We start from the raw sequence: 22,272 nt of genomic DNA, 5'->3' as shown, positions 1-22,272 counted from the left end.
GCCACAAAAAGGATAAAAGAAATGCAAAATATGAAATTTATTTTTTATCAAAATAATAACAATCCTGGTATGTACACTAAGTTAACAAAGTAAAGTTTAAGAACTATTTTAATTTGCTGCTCTCATGATTCTTCCAGTGTGCCCTCTTTAATGATAGCTCTTGCTAAGTTTCTTGCCAGAGCAAGTCTTAGCATTTCCACCTTCATTATCTCTGCATCATCATCCTAGAAACAAGAAAAGAGGGAGAAAGAACTGAATAACATAACCTGAAATCAATTTTAGAAATATAAAAGGATTTTATAATCAGAGCATACCTACACAATCATGGCCACATTACTTCTCATATTTAGTATGTAACTCAGGGGAGTCCCTAAAAGGATAGTCCAAAGACTACTGAATTTTTCAGTTCTTCCTCCACGACTGGGGAAACAGTTCCATCTTTAATATTAATTTAGCATGTAATACATATTCAGGATGGAATTAAAAAGTATTGATTAGAATGAAGCTGCTTGCTCATCAGTCTTGGAGAAAGACCCTGCAATTTATTCATTCAGAACATATCCAAAATATCACAAGCCACTTCCAGAAATGCATTAAACTCAGCTAGACTGGTCCTTCTCAGTCCACTCAACCGTGGAATATTCACACTTCTCTGGTAGACATCAGTAATTCTATGCCATTCCCAGAGAGCATTTGTGGCTATTTTTATTGCTTGGTCAGAACAATGAAAAGCATACCCCCCCTTCCCACTAGCATCCTGAAATGTAGAGAAGCAGTGCTGGGAGAGGCTTTTGGCAACACTTTTCATACCATTAGAAACAATATTTTATCTTATGCTCCTTTCCACAGGTTTCAGGGACTCGGTGGATGAAACGCAACCAGGAAAAGTACTGTATTTTTTGGAGTATAAGACGCACCTTTTTTCCTCAAAAAAAGAGGCTGAAAATCTGGGTGTGTCTTATACACTGAATACAGCATTTTTTTTGCCTCCTGAAACCCTGCTCCCTTCACCAAAATGGCCATGCATAGCTTTTAGGAGGCTTTCAGAGACCTCCGGGGGCTGAGGAGGTCAGAAATGAGCAAAAAAACCGGACTATTTTTTGCTTGTTTCCCCTCCCCACCCACGAGCACTTTACAAGCCTCCTAAAGGCTATTCATGCCTTTTTGAAAAAAGAAATAGGCCCATTTTTATGAAAAACGGGCATGTTTTTTGCTCATTTTGGCCCCACCACCCAGGAGCACTCTACAAGCCTCCTAAAGGCTATTCATGCCCCTTTTGAGGGGGAGGGGGAACAGGTCCATTTTCCCCAAAAACAGGCCGTTTTTGGGAGGTTTGTAGAGTGCAAAAAGTTTCTTTTTTAATTTGCCTCTTCAAAACCTTGGTGTATCTTATACTCCACTGCGTCTTATACTCCGAAAAATACAGTAGGCATTAGAAGCAATAAAACACTGAAATGGGAAGGATTGTCCCCTTGATGCAAAGGACAAATCTTCTGTCTGATACACTAATTCTTATGGGTAAACTATTCTTTTAACACAGAACATACACCTTTTCCCAGTTTCAGCTTTCACTAAAATGCACATTTGTAACAAGGCAATTTAGTCAAATTAACAAGCTCAAAGAAGTTACAATTACGATAACTTAAGTGCATTATGAGTATGCACAAACATACATAAGGAAAATATACAGAGATTAAAACATAATTGAGTTAGTGTTGCAGGATCCTATCTGGGTCGGTTACTGGGACCAGAGGTTTTGTCTTCTGAGCTTTCGGACTCATACTGGAGCCCATCCACAGGGATCTTCTCTGTGTACTCTGGGCTGTTCTGTGTGTGGTATTTATATGACAGCTGTTGTGTGTAGCTTTTTAGATGTAGATTGGGTTGTTGATGGCTGACTATTGTCATTAGCTGCAATTTCCTTGTGCTGCCAAGCTCTCCCCCTCCTCCTAACTTATAAGTACTTGATAAACTGGAGGTAAAACAGCACTCCTGTTGATGGGTGTGTTACCATATAAATATCACACACACAACAGCCCAGAGCACACAGAGAAGTTCCCTGAGGATGGGCTCCAGCATGAATTCAAAAGTTTGGAAGACAAAACCTCTGATCCTGTTGATGGACCCAGATTTGATCCTGCATCATTATCCTGGGACACGTATATTTACCTGCATTTGTGACATAATGTTCTCCCCCAATGCACTGATCTCAACAAAGCAATAACAGTGGGGCTAAATCATGCTGTGTCCTCACATCCTTAAATTGTAATGTATCAGGCCCTTAAAACAGCATAGTTGTATAAGATTACCTGGAGTTTCTCTTTTTTTGGCTCTGCTGCCATCACATCTTCTAAGCATTTCATCAATTCATATGTCTGATCAGCAGAAAATATAACCTGCAGAAAATTGATTGTAAACTTTATTTAATGGAACTTTCTCCCCTCCCCCCATTTAATTTTGAAAGTGGGATTTGAAATTTGATATTCTGGTACGTTTGAACCATAAGCATATATGGTTATCCCATTAACAACTAGAGAGAATCCTGAAACTGGCAATCTTTCTCTTTTTTGGTCTATGTTTAGTTTTAAGAAAAAATCAATATAACATGTATGAACTCAAGGATTGTTTACTTTTGTGGCCGCTGTAAATATTACAAGGCAGGACCAAAGGAAGGTCACTACTTTCATTATTCATCTACTCTTGAACAAAGATTCCATTAAACAATGCTGCTGGAATTGAGAAACTGGCACATACAAATTAAACTTGAATCAAATCGTGAACTTCATTTTAAAGCAGGCATCAAACTTAATGGACCCTACCTATCTGCAGCAAAGCTAACTCTTCTACTTACAAACCCCTCTTTTTGAAGGAGTAAACAGACTGGTGCTCTACCAACATTACTTGAATTTTGGTAACAATATAGCACTGAAGCTCTTAGGATCACAGAAATTCTGGCTCAGCGCTGTCTTTCTTAGTTTAGAGTATTGCATAACTGGTATCAATCAATTCATGTTGTATACAGGTAGTCCTCGACTTACAACCACAATGGAGACCAAAATTTTTGATGCCAAGTGATAAATTTGTTAAGTGAGTTTTGCCCCATTTTATTACATTTCTTGCCACAGTTGTCAAGTGAATCATTGCGATTGTTAAATAACATGTTTGTTCCCCATTGACTTTGCTTGTTGATGGCTGCAAAAGGTGATCACATGAACCCCGGACACTGCAATGGTCGTAGGTATGAAACAGTTGCCAAGCATCTGAATTTTGATCACACGATTGTGGGGATACTGCAAAGGTTGTAACTCTGAAAAATGGTCATTTGTCACTTTTTTCAACTTTGAATAGTCACTAAGTGAACTGTTGTAAGTTGATAACTACCTGTATTGTATTTCAACAACTACTCCCATCAGTTAACAAAAAACATAATCCACAGAAATACCACACTTGCCTCTTTATGTTCTAGGAGAGGAAGTGCATCAGTCAACAAAGTCATCCAGAAGGAGCAAGGAGCAATACGAGCTGTCATCAGCATTAGTAACAGTTTGGCTGCTGCAAAGAACTTCTTCTCCCCATACATGCGATGAAATTCCCGGTACTTGCCTGTAAAAGATGTTAAAGCAGTCCTTTCCTATTTAGAACACCCATCAATTCTCAATCTTTGACCCTACACAATTGCAAAAAGGTTGCCCTGTATTATTTATTTATTTATATGTGTGGCATTTTTATGCTACAAAATTGCTCTGGGTGGCAGCAAAAGACAGAAAAGGCAGTGGCTAAGACACTGAGCTTGTCGATCAGAAAGGTTGGCAGTTCAGCAGTTTGAATCCCTAGCGCCACATAACAGAGTGAGCTCCCATTACTTCTCCCAGCTTCTGCCAACATAGCAGTTCAAAAGCATGTAAAAATGCAAATAGAAAAATAGGAACCACCTTTGGTGGGAGGTAACAGTGTTCTGTGCGCCTTAGCCACATGGCCATGGAGACATCTTCGGATAGCACTGGCTCTTTGGCTTTGAATTGGAGATGAACACCGCCCCCTAGAGTCGGGAACTACTAGCACATATGTGCGAGGGGAGCCTTTACCTTTAACTAAGATCCATTTAAAGTAATAACTTGAATCCCGTTCATATCAAAGAAACAAACTGTTAAATCATTACAGGATTGTGTTTAAAGGTATCTGTAATGGTTTGTGCTAACTAGGACAGCTTTAAAATAAGTCTAGCTTTTATTTGGAAACGAAAATATATCTTATGAACGCAATAGCTTTTGAAAAGGCAAGGAAAAGACACTGATATAATCAAAGTAAAATGTTTAGATCAAAGACTGTTTCTCAATCATAAGGGCAACGTACTGTCCCTGCTCACCATAATATCTGAGCCTTTGAAATCCTCCCATTTCAAGAAAACAGGAGGGATATTTGCAAGGTTGGTGTTTTTCAGTTTTGGAAGTTTTAAGTGGGAAGTGGGAACCTTTAAAGTTAAGAGCAAATGTTTCAAAAATAAAGGATTAAAAATTTTTTAGTTCCACCCACTCAAAACAGCTATTAGTCAGGGCAAAAAGAGAAAGCATGAGTCCCAAACCAAACAAAATGGAACCTTACTATCAAAAGATGGAATCACTCACCAAGAAACGTTAGTCGATCGCTAAGCAACATGGATGGACCCAAGTTGTCAATGAGGTCCAAGTCTGAGAAAGTACCTCTTTCACAATATTCTCTCAAAAATCTAGGTAACAATATAGGTAAAATAGCAGATTAGCACATACAGCCTTTAGTATGTACTGTATATACTATTAATTCTTAAAAAGAAAGTTACTTATAAGCAAAGATTACAAGGATTTAGATGTGAAGCATTTCCCAAGTTCTAATCAAGTAATCTGTTTTTATTTGCATTAAATTACCGTACATAATATTTTCCCCAAATTTTATGTAATTGTAGTCAATGAGTACCCCAAAAAATTGAAAAAAATTAGAACAACATATAGCTGAAGTTCCTAATATATTTTAGGGGGGGGGGAGAAAAACCACAAAGTATTTCTGTAGGCAATCTCTCCTGTATCTAATCTATTTTTCTCACAGAGCGGAGAGAAGGGGATTACAAGAGAATAAGGCACACAATGGTAAATATACCAGACACTCTGCATAGCCAAATTGCTTCCAATGTGTATTCCCCCAGTGGATACCTGCTTTATCTTCTTGCAATATTTTCCTAATATATGTAAATAAACATTAATTTCCTTTTTGTTCATTAGTCCAGAGCCAGAGTGAGCATTCCAAAGAACAGGAGTGTGGAAAAGAAGTAGTGAAGCAGACATTAAAGGAGAAATAACATCAGTGATGCAGTTGCCAGTCCCAACTGTGGTAACTGAGGATTAGGTGCAGAACATTTTAATAAGAACAGCAGCAGGAATTCTCTGAAATGTAAAATGGTTTCTCTTATATACGTATTAAATACTACAGATCATTGATAAAAATTGACATATTAACTGGTATCAACTTTTTATCTATTCCATTTCCTCATTCTATTATTTAATGTACTTGTGAGCACAAATAATCCAACACTAACAATCACAATATCATCATTTATTAGGATTGCCAAATTCAAAGGAAGCATTGTCTCTAGCAATTAATTATCCTAAACGTTTAAATATCTGTAGTAATTTGCTGTTTCTGCAGCTTAATAAGAATCCTGCTTCCCCAAATCCTACCTGTCTGATATGAGGGTAGCAAAAGCAGCATCTTTGGCTCGGATGCTCCAGGATAGTGCTGAGCCAAGCCGATTGTTCCTGACAGCCTTCATGGACATGATTTTACAGATGCTACGAACTAGGATGGGAAATGATGGAAGCATACTTGGTAACTGATTCTTTAGAAATGATTACATTTAAAAAAAAACAGTTTTAGGGAGAGTCACCTTGTTCAGTCATCGTTCTCTGTTCACAAATCCTCAGTACTTTCAGGGCTTTATGCTCCGTATCCAAGGAAATCCGTTCAATATGATGCTCCAGGTATGCTTTACCATATTCTGGACAATAGTCAAAATAGTCAACTGCAAGTTGCCATAAGCTGCAAAGATGGAACCATAAATATTGAACTGCCTCTTCTGCACAGAGTAACTGCTTCAGCCATTAGCCTACACAACCAAAGCAGTGAATCTCCTATTAGTTGTGTACATTGTGTACAGACGCCCGGAGTCCTACGGGATTGGACGGCATATAAATTTATTAAATTACAATTACATTCACTTTAGACTGAGCTCCCTTTACCTAATTGCTTTTAGAGAAGCCTAAGATCAGTAAGAAAATTGTTGGAAAAGCTTTTTAAAATTGAGAAATTAAGTCAATATAATGCATGAACATTTTGTTTAAATAATCTTATCCCCCCCACCCCATTTTTTAATTCAACAGATTTAAAACAGTCAGAATCTGAGAATAACATCTAAAAGATTTGAGGGAAAGGGGACATATATGTATAATATATGTATATACTACTTGAGCATGGTCACTGACATATGAAAAGTTTTTGGCCAAGGGACTTTTGTGAAAAATCACTTAATATTAATATTGGTTAAAGAAATGATGAACTTCATAATACTGCTTTCTCTAAAATATTCAGAGAAGTCAGACATCAGTATGAAAGCACTACAGATATCAGCAGCCTACTAGCCTCCTATAGAGGATACAGAAGTAAAAAATAGGCATTCTTTGTGGGAGAGTTTTGTCGTTTTGTCTAATGTTGGTATATATTTTTATTTTACTCATTCTGGGAACATGGTGAAGGTCTGGATATGACCCACCCATTTTAGATTCCCACTTAATCATATTTTAACCAGCCCTAATATCAAAGAAATTGTGGCCACTGAACTTTCTACAGTAGCTGGAAATGGGAGAGTGTTTCAAATTTATTCTGTCTTGCTGCAGGATATTTTCTTGGGGACCACAATCTCAATGCCTCAGCTACATAAAAGTATGTCTCATTGAACAAATGAGATTATTAGACTTAACTTACTGAATCAGAACCATTATGTTTATTTATACCAGATACTTAATGAAATTGATTGTTTTATCATTCCAGCTAATTGAGAATTAGATATGTTTCTCTATTCTTTAGTATCAGGAGATTCTAATTAGTGCTAAAAATAACATCCCATTTTGTTCTTTTGGATGGTTGTAAGGATGGTATCAACTAGCTTTAAGCATGAAACATTAGGAATTCAAATAAAACTGAAAACCTTAAATCCAGAGAAACAACTAGTAAATAAAAAAGCACTTGCACATAAAACACTTTGCTATTTAAGTAATACAAAATTAATATATTATTTCAATTTCACCCAGCAGGGAACCCTTAGTAAATTAGAATAGAGATTAAATATATTTTATTCTGCTCTTGAAGCCATTTGGGAAAACTATCCAAATGCTGCCTAGCCTTTATTACAATTTTATCATATGCATCATTTAAAACAAGCAGATTCTATTCTTCTAGATTAGATATTCTTCATTGTTCTCTTCCACTCCATTTGCAACAGATTTTCCTCCCTTGTATGTATCACTGCCTACTCTAAGGTTTACAAGATTCCATGCCAGTTTGGAAGTGCACTGGAGCCAGCAGATTTAGGATATCCACAATCTCACTTTATGGCACTTTTTCAGGGGGAGGGGGAGGTACACTTTCCAATATACATAACAGCTTTCTTTATTTGAAGTCAGAGCCCATATCCAACTTCAGAAGGGGAAATCTGACACATCAAAAGATGCTTGTGATACTTTCCCAAAGACTAGAATTGTAGGGCTCCTACTCCTTTCAGGACCAATGACTCTTTGTGAATCGTGTGGTTTTTTTCCCCTTGCTTTTTCATTACTGACAATACAATACTGTCTATAGATGTGTGCATGTGTATAAATATAAACAAAAAGTCTTACCTATGATGGGCAAAGAGCCCAGAAGCATATTCTAGCAGGAGGTATTCACGCATATTGGAACCAAAGCTAAGGAGTAACATAATATATCAATTTTCTAACTGACATAATTTTTTTACTTCTGACATAATTTCTTTCAATTTTTCTCTTTCAATATCATAACTTCTTTCAATATCAAATATTTTAAGCCCCACTAAAATATTAATTAGAACAGAAATTAGTGGAATAATATCATGAGAAATAGGATAGTTATTTTAAGTTCAGTCACAGATGCATTAAATGAGATTCAACCTCAGCCTTGCTTCTGTAAAATGGCAATGATACTGTCACTTCTCTTTTAGGAATTATCACAATAATGTATATAGAACCCCTATGGACAGTTTGAAAGATTACATACATTATTCTAAAAAAGGAATTTAAAATTAAGGCAGTTTTAGAACTGAGCCCGATAATGAGAAGAAAGGGAAACTTACTAAAGATTGTGGGACTGGAGTAGATTGCAATGGTTCAAGAGATCTGTCAGATGAGCTACAAACCACCAGTTGCTCAAGGCAATGCTGCAAGTACAAAATCAGAAGCAATCTAGGATAAAATGTATTTACATTCTCAGAAAAACAATAACCCATTATTTTATTACACCTGCAGAATCCCACTTGTGCATACTTTTGCCAGTTTTTATTTTTAAAAGCTTTCTGGCTTTTTGGTTTGTATGTTGCTTTGTTTCAAATCATGATGTCAATCGTATACAAATCAAGAATTCAAAACACAAAGACGACAAAAATCACCTGCATTCTTTAATCACTTGGTGGATATCAAATTCAAAAGCTGCCAACAAGATGCTGTCTAATGGTTCTGGGCTGCTTTCTCCTCCCAGAAACATGTCCAGGCTGGACTGTGGAATACATAAAGATGAAAAACACTGAAGTTGTGTCTAGCTATACCAGATACGTTCTCTCTCAGTAAAGGACCACCAAGATTTCTCAAAATAACAAACAGATTACTTAAAATGCACACTCAACTGCTTTTTTCATATGAATTAGCTATTTTCAATCACTGGGAAAGTCAGAGCAATATTAGCATTTCCCAAATCAAAGCTAGCACACTGATACCATGTTCTGATAGCATGTTTTGATAAGACTGAACTTAGTCCAATACAATGGGTGTTCTATTCTGGAGGTTTTCCAGGATTTGCTACTTTGTAAATGCCAAGCAAAATTATCAACCTTCTACATAAAAAGGCACTACTCAGACAGACCATGAAAGCTGCATCATCTTTCCTCTGTACAAGGTATAATCACTTGCCTTCCTATTGGATGGCAAAAGGATGGAGACAACCCTACTCTAATGGCAAAATATGTCACCTGTGCATAAAGATGGAGTTCCACGTGCTTCACGGTAGGATGACAATATAATAGCCGGGTCACAAGAAAATGATACCAGGTTGTCATTAGCTCTTTCTTTTCCAAAATAGCATTCTCATCTCCAAGTAGGATCTAAAAAAATAAACAAGAGTCCTTAAGAATTCAGTTTTGACCTAAAAAAAACCTCCCATCAGCTCAGGGTTTTAACATATAGTATATCCCAATTGTGACCTTATCAGGCTGAACATGACCATTATGCCTCTGTTATCTAACAGCTGAATAAATGTAATTCGCATGCTTATCAGGCACGTGTACTACAAGTACCGTATTTTTTGGAGTATAAGACACACCAGAATATAAGATGCACCAAGGTTTTGAAGAGACAATTAAAAAAAAGAGTTGTTGCACTCTGCAAACCTCCCAAAAACGGCCCATTTTTCACGAAAACGGGCCCAGGTTTGTTTGTTTTTTTCAAAAAAAGGGCATGAATGGCCTTTAGGAGGTTTATAGAGTGCTCCTGGGGGCCCCTCCAAAAATGAGCAAAAAGTGGCCTGTTTTTTGAAAAATGGACCCATTTTTTGTCAAAAAAAGGGCATGGATAGCCTTTAGGAGGCTTATAGAGTGCTCCTGGGGGTTGGGGGGAGGCAAAATTGAGCAAAAAAGCAGCCCGGTTTTTGCTCATTTTTGCCCTCCCCAGCCCCCAGAAGCACTCTGAAAGCCTCCTAATAGCTATGCATGGCCATTTTGATGAGGGGGTAGGGTTTTGGGAGGCAAAAAATGCTGTATTCAGTGTATAAGATGCACCCAGATTTTCAGCCTCTTTTTTGAGGGAAAAAGGTGTGTCTTATACTCCGAAAATAAGGTAGTCCTCCTTTAACAACCATACATTCAATGACCAAAGTTACTGCAGCAAGCAAATGATAGTTACAACTGGTCCTTTACATACATGCATACACACCTTACAGAGAACTTCCATGTGAGAATTAGAAGCAAATGTTCCATCTTTCAGAAACCTCTCACATTCCTCATGCCAGTGCTGCCATTTTAACTCCATCTCTGTCAAAGTCTGGTTACTGCTAGGCTGCAAAGGGATACATAATGACAACGTTTTTGAAATTCTTAATGCAGTGTTTCTTTTACTAATTTTCCATAAAAACAAAACGGTTTTGGTGTATGTTTATCAAGAGTTTCAAGAGATTTATGCAGAATAAAAGATAAAGTTTATCCAAGGAATGGAATACTTAAATTGGAACTTGAAAGAATACATACGATACAGATAGTTTTACAGTAGAGCAGGAGAGCATGCTGGTGACAAGCATCTATCTTTAACTTATAGGAAATTAATTTTCACATCTTGAAAGGAAATTCTTTCCAAATGTTTGTTCAGGAGTACAGCCAATCTACAGAAACAGCATTTTTCTTAATGCACTATCAATGATTTTATAACATTATTTGGCTGATGAAAGGCTCATCTTCCTGTAGTATGGAAAAAAATGAACTAATCCACATGGAAAGATCTCTCCTGGAGACCTTCAACCACTCAAAAAGAAAACTACTGAAAACTAATACAAACCAATGATAAGACTCAGAATTAAGCAAGTTTTATGTGTTTTTGAAAATATATTTTTACTTTATCATTTCAGATCACCCAGGTAACATTACAGAAAAATTGAAAACATACACTAAGAACAGGCATCTTCTTCATCAGCTCATCTAAAACTTTGCACATGTGCACTGAAGTGGGATTGGTACTAGCTTCTTTAGAAAGTAATTGCCGAGCCTCATCCATTCTACCCTGAAGCACATAACCAGTTACCTGAAAAATATAAAAATGATTTCACATATTAATACTATCATCCAAACCATGCATGTATGGTTACACTGACACATACCACCTCGTAAAAAAGATGTTTAAAACTGCAACTTAAGTAAAACAGGTTTAAAGTGTTCTGGCAGAATTAAATATGATGGCTGAAATGCCATTTTTCCTGTTGACAAAAAACACTAAGGATCGTTACTACACAGAGCTAAGCACCAATACATTAAGCTCCATTCTAGGTCTACATAAATTGTGTGACCCGTCAAAACCGCAGTCCACAAAAGCGCGATCGACGAAAGCGCGCATTTGACGTTATCACAGCGCGACGAAAAAAATTAAAAATTGAAATAAAAATTAAATTAAAGCAAGCCGATTCACATAAAGGTAAGGGTTAGGTTTAGGGTTAGGTTAAGGGTTAGGGTTAGGTTTAGAGCGATAGGGTTACGTTTAGCGTTAGGTTAAGGGTTAGCGTTAGGTTTAGCGTTACGTTAACGGTTAGGTTTAGGGTTAGATTTAGGGTTAGGTTTGGGGGGGTTAGGGTAAGGTTTTCGCTTTATTTTTACATTTTTCGATCACAGCGTGATGTTTTCGTCGCGCTGTGATGACGTCAAATGCGCGCTTTCGTCGTCCGCGATTTTGTCGTCCGCGGTTTTGTGGTGGAACCCATAAATTGTAAGTACAAAGTAGTGACGTGCGGTGAGTTTTATGGCTGGTGAGGCAGCTTTTTAGACTTGTGGACTTCAACTCCCAGAATTCCACAGCCAGGCATGCTCAGTTCCGATTTAAAGCGACAGCATTTCCCCCCCTTGCAAAATAAGTTTTCCCATTCTTTTTCTTCTCCCTCCCTGTCCTTCCTCCCTCTCTCCCTCCCACCCCCCTCTCTCAAACAGACACACGCACACAGAGAACTTGGATCCCTCTCTCACTCTCAAACAAACACAAAAGTTGGATTGGATATATTTTCCAAAGGCTTGAAAGCAGCTCCTCTGCCATACCCCCACCCTTCCCCTGCTGCCTTCCGATTGGAGCCTGATTGCAGGTGAATCACATTGCCGTTTTCAGTGAAGCTGGGCTTATATACTTTTATCCAGCTATGTGTGTGTGTGTGTTTGAAAAGGCAACATGGGTTCTGCATGCAATCAAACTTATTGAATTCCTCCCCCCTCCCCACACGCGCACCTTTTCCAGCTGTTTCAGAGAGGATTTCAACTCTGCCCTCATGAAAGGCCAGAGCTCTGAGTCAGACTGAGCTAGTTGCTCCCAGAGAACTCTAAAAAGCCTCTAAAAATGCCCTCTACAGGAGGCGAGAGAACACGTGCCTCATTTGCATAAGGAATTCTTTGCTTTTTAATCCTTGGTTAACTCTTAAAAGGCGAAAAATTCCTTATGCAAAAGAGGCCCCTAGTTCTCTGCCTCCTCCTATAGTTAACACTAAGCACTGTTCCGTCACTGTGACTTAGAATCTGGTAGCAACTAACTTGGTTTTAATTATTTTTTAAAAATTCTTTAAAATTCTTTCCTTTTCCTCATGACTGGTGAGGCCACGCCTCCCCTGCCTCTAGTGACTGCACGTTCCTGGTACAAAGTTACATAAGGCAGCCTTACAGTAAACTTTTAAGCTGATTTTGATGGGAGAGTTTCTTGCAAACCACAGAAACTACACAGATGACTCAAACACTACAAGCTTTCTGTTATTGTTGATTCATGTAATAACTTGGAAAAAAACCCTTACATTTCACACTGGATTAAATTAAACAGCTTTCTGAGCAAAAATGAAGCACAGCAGCGAGACACTACTGCTTTCTGGATAAAAACATGCCTTACCACATTCCAGAAATGTTCATGTTTTGCTGGATTCTCACTCCTCAGAACTTCGCAAACCATGTTATCTATTTCACACACATGAAGACGGACCCAATCGAGCAGGTGACATAACACCAAACCCGCTGGGGGAAAAAAAAGATACATGCCCATGAGCCAAAAGAACTGTCTGAGACACTATTTTAATAAGATGAAATCCCATTTCTATATGCTTTGCGCTGATCCATTGCAGGCAGCATCACAAATGTTATTTCCTATATTGATCGTATCATATCATAGAGAAGATGTAGTTATGATTATATGGTGGGATGATATCATACAGATTTATTTGACAATTACAATTACAACACTTTGAAACTAGCTGCTGAATCACAGTGTAATAGGAAATAGTTCAAGACAAAAGTCCCCTGGGACGATGCAATGTTGCTTCCGCTTCCTTGTTTTCTTGCATGCTGGTGGGGAAGGCTCCTCAGTTTGTAGTGGCAAGGACCAGACCCAGAAAACCAAGCATGTGAGCTGCTGCAACCTGGGTTCAGCCAAATAACGGCTCAATGCACCCTTTTTGTTACATTGCAAACTTCCAGTTCTTATAGTACAAATAAATTATTTTGTTGCACTAGATCAGCAACCCAAATAAAATGTGAACATCAGAAATTAATCATGTCTCCACCCCAGTAACAGTATGGTCTGTCAGCATAAACAGCCTTTTCCCCACAACTGTTGCGAACAGTTTTGTCCTTAAATTATAGAGGAAAAAGCCATTGTCTTCAATAGGAGAAATTTGAAGGCAGGGAAGTATTTCTTCCTCAGCTCAGAAAGTTATTATGAAGATATCTAATTGGAAGAGCAGCACATGAATTCTAAGAGAATATGTGAAAAACATAAAAGTAATCTTGATTTCATTATAATTCAACATTCAATCCGTTGAATTGATATTTACCAATTTTTGGTGTTGAGTTTATATTTATCGAATACCAAATTTACATAAACACAGTTTGTCACGAAAGCAACTGCAAAGGCTCCTCGATTGGGGCTGAAAGGGGAAAGCAGAAGCAATATGCTGCATCCCGTATTTGGGTAGACCAGGTTGCCCTGATAGACCGGTCTCACCAGATGGGGAGAAAACTAACATTCACCTGGAGCAGCTTCAATAAACATGATTTCACACAGATTCCAGATCAACTCCATTGCGGACAAAACAGAGACCTAAGAAAGATAAACATCAATTTACTATAGATTTCCATTATAAAGCTTTAATCTTGAACTCTTCCTAACATGAAAAATAATGGTCAAAAATGTGAATACTTAAATTGAATTTGCTGCAAATAGGCAGGATATTATTAAAATAAGTCTTTTAGATTCTATTATTTACTAGCTGAAGAGCCATTTTCGTGTAATGGTTAAGGTATTGGGTTGAAAACCTGAAGAATGTACATTCTAGCCCACCTTAGGCAGAAAACCTCAAGCGAGTCACACTCTGAGGATAACCTCAGGCAAGTCTTTCTCTCAGCTCTAGAAAAGAAGCAAAGGGAAATCACTTCCATAATATTGCCAAGAAAACTGAAGCAACTAGTCAACTGCAGTCGCTTTGAGGCACACCCCTCCAAAAACACCAGTAAGCTCAGAATGTTCAAGCTCAAAGTTTAAACTCTTTATTCTGATGACTATGAACATCTATGAATGTATATTTTTCCATAACCTGAAGCAGAAGATAGGGATCTTCTTTAGAAGTGGTTTAGAAATTCAGAATTAAGCAAAATTCCCATCTCCCTCAAGTGGGAAATGGAATTAGCTGAGAGCATGCAATCTATGAATCTTTGAAAACGGCACCTACCATACTGTAATAGTAATACCATAATGATAGAATATGACATCAATTTTTCCCATAGTATATTCTATGTTTCTAAAACTTTTAACATTTTTTTATGATAACAAAATGTTTTAAATAAAAAATAGAAATAGCATTGAAATGGCATTTTAGGCAAAACAGGCTTCAATCTGCCCTATGGAACATAACTCACAATTTAGGCTCATATTTATGACCAGTTGAAAGCAACTGTTTATTTTGTTAAGCTGTAGGAACACCACCCATCCTTTAATCGAAAACTTTTTGGGTGCAGTTAGTTTAGAGTTAAAATCAATGGAAGATATAAATCTATAAGAAAAACAGTTGCTTTTCCAAATGAAAGTAACTTTTAGGAATAAAAGTTAGAGCAGTATAAAAGGATTATGTAGTCTTTTACTTCATGCCATTACTCCAAAATCACCTGCAAGAAGCATATTCATTCCCACAGGACTGCAGAAACATTTTGAAAAGAGTAAACACAGATTGGCAAATGCATGCACATACAAACCCACAAGTGGGCAAATAACCTGAAGACAGGTTATTCAGAAAAATAACAATTTGGGAAATAATTAAGCCTTTACCATGTTTTACTACTACTCCATTATCTTTGGAATATAAACACAATTGACTAGCTATCCAAAGTTACGTTCGCATTTATAGTTATATTCGGGACATTTAATTTTTGAAATTGGTTGATGATATTATAAACGATACATCAATGGAATCTATACATATGCAGAACAATTATTGGAATGTTACAAAAATCAAGGACTAAATATTGTTGGACAAATTAACAGAGATGATATAAATTTAGAACTATGATTAAGAAGTAGAAACATTCCTGAACAAGTACAATTTAATTCTAAGTTTAGATTGTGGCATTGTGCCTGCTATTGTAAACAGCAAATATTCTACCAGAACTCCAAAATAAATTCAATGGGCTGCATTGAAACTAAAATAATGGAAAATGCTAGTAGTAAATTGTTCTCCAATACCCTATCAAAACTATATACATTACCTGAGTACTGTAGTGCATGTGCATTGCAGGATCCCGTGCAGATACTAAATCAAAGAAAAATACAGAAATCAATATTTATACATTGTTATTATTCAGCTTCACCAAACCAAAACCATTGTTTATTCCAGCTCTACTATACATTGCAGAAAGATTTGTACATTGTTCATTTACCATTTTTACTAGTTACATTCAAAACACTATAACTTTTTATCAGGTGTCTAAACAATTATCATAGCAAATACATAAATCTTAGTGGGCTCATTGACTTCATTTTTGGAACCAACTCTACACCCAAATTTCACAAGCAGTTTTGCAAGTACTTGTTCACACTATGAATCATTCTGATTTGTTTTAACACAGTCTGTTGTAGACTTGGTTCCAGAGGCTTCCATTTAATAAAAAGTAGAAAACTTACTAGCCATCTGATGTGAATCTTCCATGCAGGCTCTTATAACGGATCGATAGCTTTTGCTTACTCCAACCAATCTAAAAGGAGAAGAGTTTGATTTTGTTTTAAGCATCATGTCACCTCCTTGACAAATGTCAGGTTCTTTAGTAAAAATAAGCGATATCAGATCCCAACAGCCGCCACAGCTTCATTCATGATAGCAATCTGAATGTTTTGCAATCTGCTTGTGCTTACAACTGGTTGCAATAACCCACAATTACGTGATCACCATTTGCAAACTTCTCTGCCAGCTTCCCCAGAGGAAAGGTTGCAAATTGCTGGATTATGTCTCCCTCCCTCACACATCCTCCTCAGACCCTTAGAACTCATGCTGCACTAGCCATACACATACCATCTCTAATGATCACTCTGCCTTCCTTGCACATCCCCGTGGACTCTCCCTATCCTCCCTTGCAGCCCTGAGCACCCTTGCTGAGCTTTCCTTCTATCGCACCCACTTTGCACCCTCGCTGATCCATGCCATGTCTCCCTTGTACACTTGTGTACCATGAGCATCCTCACCAACTAGCTGTGCCTCTTGCACACCCTTCCCAGGCCTTTCCTCCCTCATACTCTGGTGTTCCTCTTTGCATTTTTCACATCCTCTCCCCAACTCTTGTCATGTCTCCCTTGTGTCCCATCCCTCGCTGTACCTCCCTCACACTCCCCAAGCCTCACCTTCCCCGTAACCCACCCTAACTGGTGCTCATCTGCCTTTGCCTCTTCATACACCCTTTGCACCCTCCTACACCTGGTAGCCGCCTCTTAAATGCCTGCTGGCCTATTTGAAAACCACCTGTGACTTGCAACTTTCTGCTGGCTCTCAGTGATTTGGTTGTGGGAGGTTGCCCTGCCTAATCACGGTAGGATTCAGTTAATGACAGTAACTGGGACTGCAGGTATTGCTGTCATTGCACTACACTTTATGACATTACTTAGCAATGTAAATTGCCATCATAAATCAAAGGCTACCTATATTCTGAAACATATATGAATGTTTCCTTTATGCCAACAAATAATTACATACAGTAGGGCTTAAACGTTTGTGAATGCTTTTAAATTTTCAATATTTCTGTAAAAATGTGACTTAAACCTGATTTGAGTTAAATTCCTCCAAGTCAATAGGTAGGAATGATCTAGTTATTGGAAACATTGCTGCCTAAGAGGGGCATACCAATTACTGAAAGCAAAGCTTCACGTATTTTTGCCACACACAAATATATAGCTTTGGATCATTTTACTCAATAAATAAATGAACAAGTATAATGTTCTTGACTCATTTTGTTTGATTGGGTTCACTTTATCTAATTTTAGGATTTGTGTGGAGAAGAGGTCAACCTTTAGGTCACACTGATGCAGAAGTATTGAAAATTCGAAAGTATTCTCAAACTTTTAAACACTTCTGTGCACCAAAATACAGAAAGCACTGCAGAAGACTGTTTAAAACTCAATAACACTTTAGATAATTACTGTGCAGTTCTTGACTTTCCAGCCTTTTCTTTCTCATTCTTCTGTAGCCCAACAAAGATCCCATGTGATTCATTGAAAAGCTTCCGCAAAGTCTGAGAATAAACATCTTGATCTTTGCGTACTACATAGACAAAAGGACAACCTGGAGTCTTCTCTTTAGTCTCTGAAACAAATCATGTAGACGTTTCTATTTTAATTGTGCAGTGAATACTATTATTTAAAATTGGAATTCTAAATGTATTATAAATTGATATTATATGTCAAAGGAACATTTGAGGAAATACTATATAGAGATTAAGTTGGTATCCTCATTGTTGGCTGTTAAAGAGACAGTAATTCTGTAGGGCCTTCAGGGAATATTCATAGTTAAATTCCAGTTTCATATCTATGTTCTTATTGACATTTATATCTTTAGTGTTTTTATTCTGTATTGTAAATCGCCAAAATCATTTTTGTTAAATGTGATGGCATACATTCAAAATATTTATATAACCAAATAAAATAAACATGTAGCTTTAGTTATTAACAATATTCTAGAAAACTCATATTACAATAAGTATAAGGTATATTACACAGATAAATAAAGCAGAAACAAATAATCAAAGGTTTAAAGCCCTACTATTACACTGTGCAGGCTTTTCTAATAAAATCTGTGTACTGCATGAAGAGACATAAATATTATGAGGCAAAACAAAAATGAATAAGCTCTAACATAAACAATGATCTTTACAATCAGTTAATAACATAATAGTAAATCTGGAGATTACTGATAACGGAAGACCATCTATTTCTGTCTTCCTTTTCTAATTTTACTTTAAACAAACTCTCTTCCATGCCCCAAATGCTTGTCTCTTCCGATCAGAAATACTCAAAAAAGATAGCACTATTGACAGCAAATGGTGGTCTATGCCTCAGAATAGAACAACGCTGACCCTTTAATTGTCTATGGCAATATTGAGGCCTGCTTGATGAGGAAGCAACCCTCTACTTCTATCAGGAACTCTTTGGCTTTTTATGATGTCAACTGTTGGGCGTAATAGAGGAATTTACTGGAAAGAGAGAGTCCAAGAGAACTCATGCAACTATGGATAGCTTTTGAAGCAGTCAAACAAATCATTGTTTTAGCACACTGAAGAGAGAACTTTTAAGATCCCTTGCAAACATCACATTCAAACATTTTATATAGTCCTAGAACAGTGATGGACAACCTTTTTGGCGTGGTGTGTCAAAAATCGGCAAAAAATCGAGCATAACTCGCGTTGTGTGTCACTTCGACAAAAACATAATTTTGCGCAATTTATAGTTTAAACTACAAAAATGTATAATTGCAATATATAATTGTATTTAATAAACCAAAAACAAATTATTTAACATACCTGCTTAGTAACTTCTTTGTTCATCAGTCGATTTCGTATGTTGCCCTTGATATTATTGAACTTGTTTGGGGTGCCGTGAACCAGGGCTGTGGAGTCGGCTGCTTCCAGCTCCACGTCCTCATCAACATGCCGCTCCAGCCCGCCCCTGCTATGAATATTCCTAGTGACGCGAGGGCGAAGAATATGAATATTCATAGCGGGGGCGGGCCGGAGCGGCATGTTGATGAGGACGTGGAGCTGGAAGCAGCAGACTCCACAGCCCTGCCGTGAACTGAGATAAGTGTGGTGCGGTCGTAACCGACAGTCCCAGGAGTAGACTCTCTGTGCCGGCCTGACTGGAGAGAGGCGCGCACTGTTCCCGCGCTCCTCTCCTGCGGGTCCTCCCTCGCCGTGCTGATGTGTGTGCGCACGGCACGCACGCCTTACCAGCAGCCCCTGCGCTCAGAAAGGGGCGGCGGCGATACAGTAAGTGAGTGTGGGCGGGGGAGATCACACGTCCCGCCCCCCCCCCCCCCGTTCCTCCAGCACAGATTCTTTCATCCTCGGCGGCCGTGCAGGAGCTGAGGATGAATCGCATGAAATCCTGTGCGTGTCACCCCAAATGGCTACGCGTGTCAGCACTGACACGCGTGTCATAGGTTCGCCATCACTGTCCTAGAAAGATGTGATTACAAAAGAGGTGTGAAATTCAGGATACACTGGACCACGCTGCTGTTAATATTATTACTAATTTATATGCTATCCAACTCCCAGGGACTCTGAGTAGTTTACAAATTGTTAACAATATTTAAAAGTAAGTAATTATACAAGAAATATTTAAAAAGATCAGTAATGCAAATACCATATAAGCACTAAAGTTTTAAATTTATTTTTGGCAAACATTTTGCTTTATATGTTTTAACAATTACTTGTGTGATAAGGTGCCCATTTTATTTTTCTAATATTTATTTCCTTTTAAAGACAGAAGGGCTAGGGTTATGGAAAATGTTAAAAAAGGAATGTAGTTAGCAGAAGAAAGGCTATCAAAAACAGATCACTGACAACCATTTGCTCAAAGCTGAGAAAACTGGAGCTTCAGTTCAATCTAGTTCCAACAATTAATCTACTATAAAATATTGCTTTAGTTTATTCATATCATGACCATATTAAACAAAACTACATTTAATAAAAGACATTGCCAACCTGTTGGCCTAAACAAGGTTTCACACACCAACATCTCTGTGGGTCCCCATGTAAAGCATAACTGCTTCTGGTCAGAGTTCACTCCTGGAATAAGCTGTTTGATTAAAAAAAGAGAAAGAATTGGACAATCGTTGATGTTGATGCAATCAAAAGCTATTTAACTCATCAATAAACATTGTGAAAGCAGTAACTACAGCTGAAAGTATATACATTGCTGTAGCCAAAAGAAACTGTCATCTGTCATCCACGTCATCTCCAAGAAAGACAAGCTATAGTTATATGGTAAGCATAGAGGATTCTGTTAGGTTATGATCCATGAGATCGCTTAGCAATCACAATGTGAAGTGCTGGGATCAGAGTCAAAGTGATCACATGGTATCTCGCTTATCAACCATTTCACTCAATGATGGAGACTCTGGTCCCACTTATGGTCATTAAACGAGGACTACCTGTAACCCTTTTCAGAAAAACATTCCAGAATTTGAGTGAAGCTGTGTCAAGCAATTTCATCCAGATATCGGGACAGCGAAGTTATCCCGACATGCACAAACTGCAAACTACAGGACAAAATCTTTCATGTCTGTACTATACCAAAGAAATCTCATGATGACAGACAACATAAACAGTATATTTAAAGTTTTTATCAGTTCCACACTACCTGAGCTACATTTACATTTATCCACAGCTTAAGAGTTGCTACTTAGGTAAAGTCAGCCTTCTGTGTAAAACAATTACTACCAACCTGCCTTCCATTGAGGACCTGTATACTGCACGAGTCAAAAAGAGGACTGTGAAAATATTTACAGAACATCCTAGGCATAAATTGTTTCAACTCCTACCCTCAAAATGACACTATAGAGCACTGCACATCAGAACAACTAGGCACAAGAGCAGCTTTTCCCCAAATGCCATCACTCTGCTAAACAAATAATTCCCTCACCACTATTCACTAAGGTTGCATTACTATTACTATTAGTCTTCTCATTGTTCCTATCACCCATCTCCTCCCACTTATGACTGTAACTTTGCTTGTAGTCTTACAATTTATACTGTTTCCTAGTATGATTTGATTGCTACCCTATGACTATCATTAAATGCTGTACCTTATGATTTGTGACGAATGTATCTTTTATTTTATGTACCCTGAGAGCGTATGCACCAAAGACCAATTCCTTGTGTGTCCAATCACACTTGGCCAATAAAGAATTCTATTCTATTCTATTCTAAAGCTAAAACCTTGGTTAGATACAGCCAGTCACTCAAAAGTTTGTATTCATTTTTATTCCACCCCACCTTTATTCTCTAGAGGTTTAACAGCGATGCCATTCTCTTCTAGGCATAAGCATTCATACATTGCATAACTGAAACAATTCATGTAGTTAAAAAAGTGCTTACACCTAATATTCCATGTGTGAAATACCGAATGAATCTTTACATGTTTTCACAACTTACAATGCAGACAACCGTTATTTTTTTAAAATAAAGTCGTTAGGACGTCTTCTTTCTGGTCCTCACAAGGTTCTCTATTGGCTTTTCCAACAAGTCCTATCTGACATCGCCTATTTAGGGCATCTCCTAGGACACTGCTGCGTCAAAGGCAACAATACGAATAAACAGGGCTTCGATTGCTTCAGCGATGGCTGAGCAGAGAGGACCCTGCAGTGGGGCTTTCCGTCCCTAACGGGGAAACGGCCTCAAGTGAAGCCTTCCCTTCCAACGATTGGGGGGGGGTGTCTTCCTGCCGCCTCGAATTCTTCCCCCAGTGCTCCTCTACGATGGTTCCCTGAGCGCCATTCGCCAGAATGGGGGCCCCCTGAAACTCACCGTGACCGAAGGCTCCACATCCAACTCCTCCATGCCGTCCAGCGGGAAAAGGCCGCGCTCCGACCTCCCTCGATTTCTTCTGGTCCTCGGCGACTCGGCGGCGGCGCTCTCAACCAATCGCCGGTCGAAGCAGGCCTCCCGCGCGCGCGCCCGAGCCGAAGGACCCCATTTTACCTTTCTCCGATGCTAGA

At 38.2% G+C, this 22,272-nt stretch overlaps 1 protein-coding gene across 1 annotated transcript; it reads right to left on the bottom strand.

Moving 5' to 3' along the window:
• Positions 1–13: 13 nt before the first annotated feature.
• NUP85 (nucleoporin 85) lies at positions 14–22,272 on the bottom strand. The gene is made up of 19 exons (XM_032209442.1): positions 22,082–22,272; positions 20,258–20,351; positions 17,700–17,862; positions 16,197–16,267; positions 15,782–15,825; positions 14,054–14,123; positions 12,921–13,042; positions 10,959–11,093; positions 10,236–10,358; positions 9,278–9,409; positions 8,702–8,808; positions 8,390–8,473; positions 7,920–7,985; positions 5,915–6,066; positions 5,709–5,826; positions 4,626–4,726; positions 3,452–3,603; positions 2,310–2,396; positions 14–224 (listed from the first exon to the last, which is right to left on the bottom strand). The coding sequence occupies exons 1-19, from the start codon at positions 22,112–22,114 to the stop codon at positions 123–125; spliced, it is 1,956 nt and encodes a 651-aa protein (XP_032065333.1). The 5' UTR covers positions 22,115–22,272; the 3' UTR covers positions 14–122.

Source organism: Thamnophis elegans, chromosome 2 (assembly GCF_009769535.1).
Source record: "Thamnophis elegans isolate rThaEle1 chromosome 2, rThaEle1.pri, whole genome shotgun sequence".
Taxonomy (NCBI): domain Eukaryota; kingdom Metazoa; phylum Chordata; class Lepidosauria; order Squamata; family Colubridae; genus Thamnophis; species Thamnophis elegans.
Note: the sequence above shows the minus strand (reverse complement) of the source record. Positions and strands in the feature narration are given on the sequence as shown.

Excerpts from the sequence above, each read along its gene's own strand:
- NUP85 (XM_032209442.1), bottom strand. The coding sequence starts at position 22,114 with ATGGAGGAGTTGGATGTGGAGCCTTCGGTCACG. Across the intron at positions 8,474-8,701 it reads CAAGTGATTAAAGAATGCAG|CATTGCCTTGAGCAACTGGT; the intron begins GTGATTTTTGTC and ends TTGTACTTGCAG. Across the intron at positions 6,067-7,919 it reads GGGCTCTTTGCCCATCATAG|CTTATGGCAACTTGCAGTTG; the intron begins GTAAGACTTTTT and ends CCATCTTTGCAG.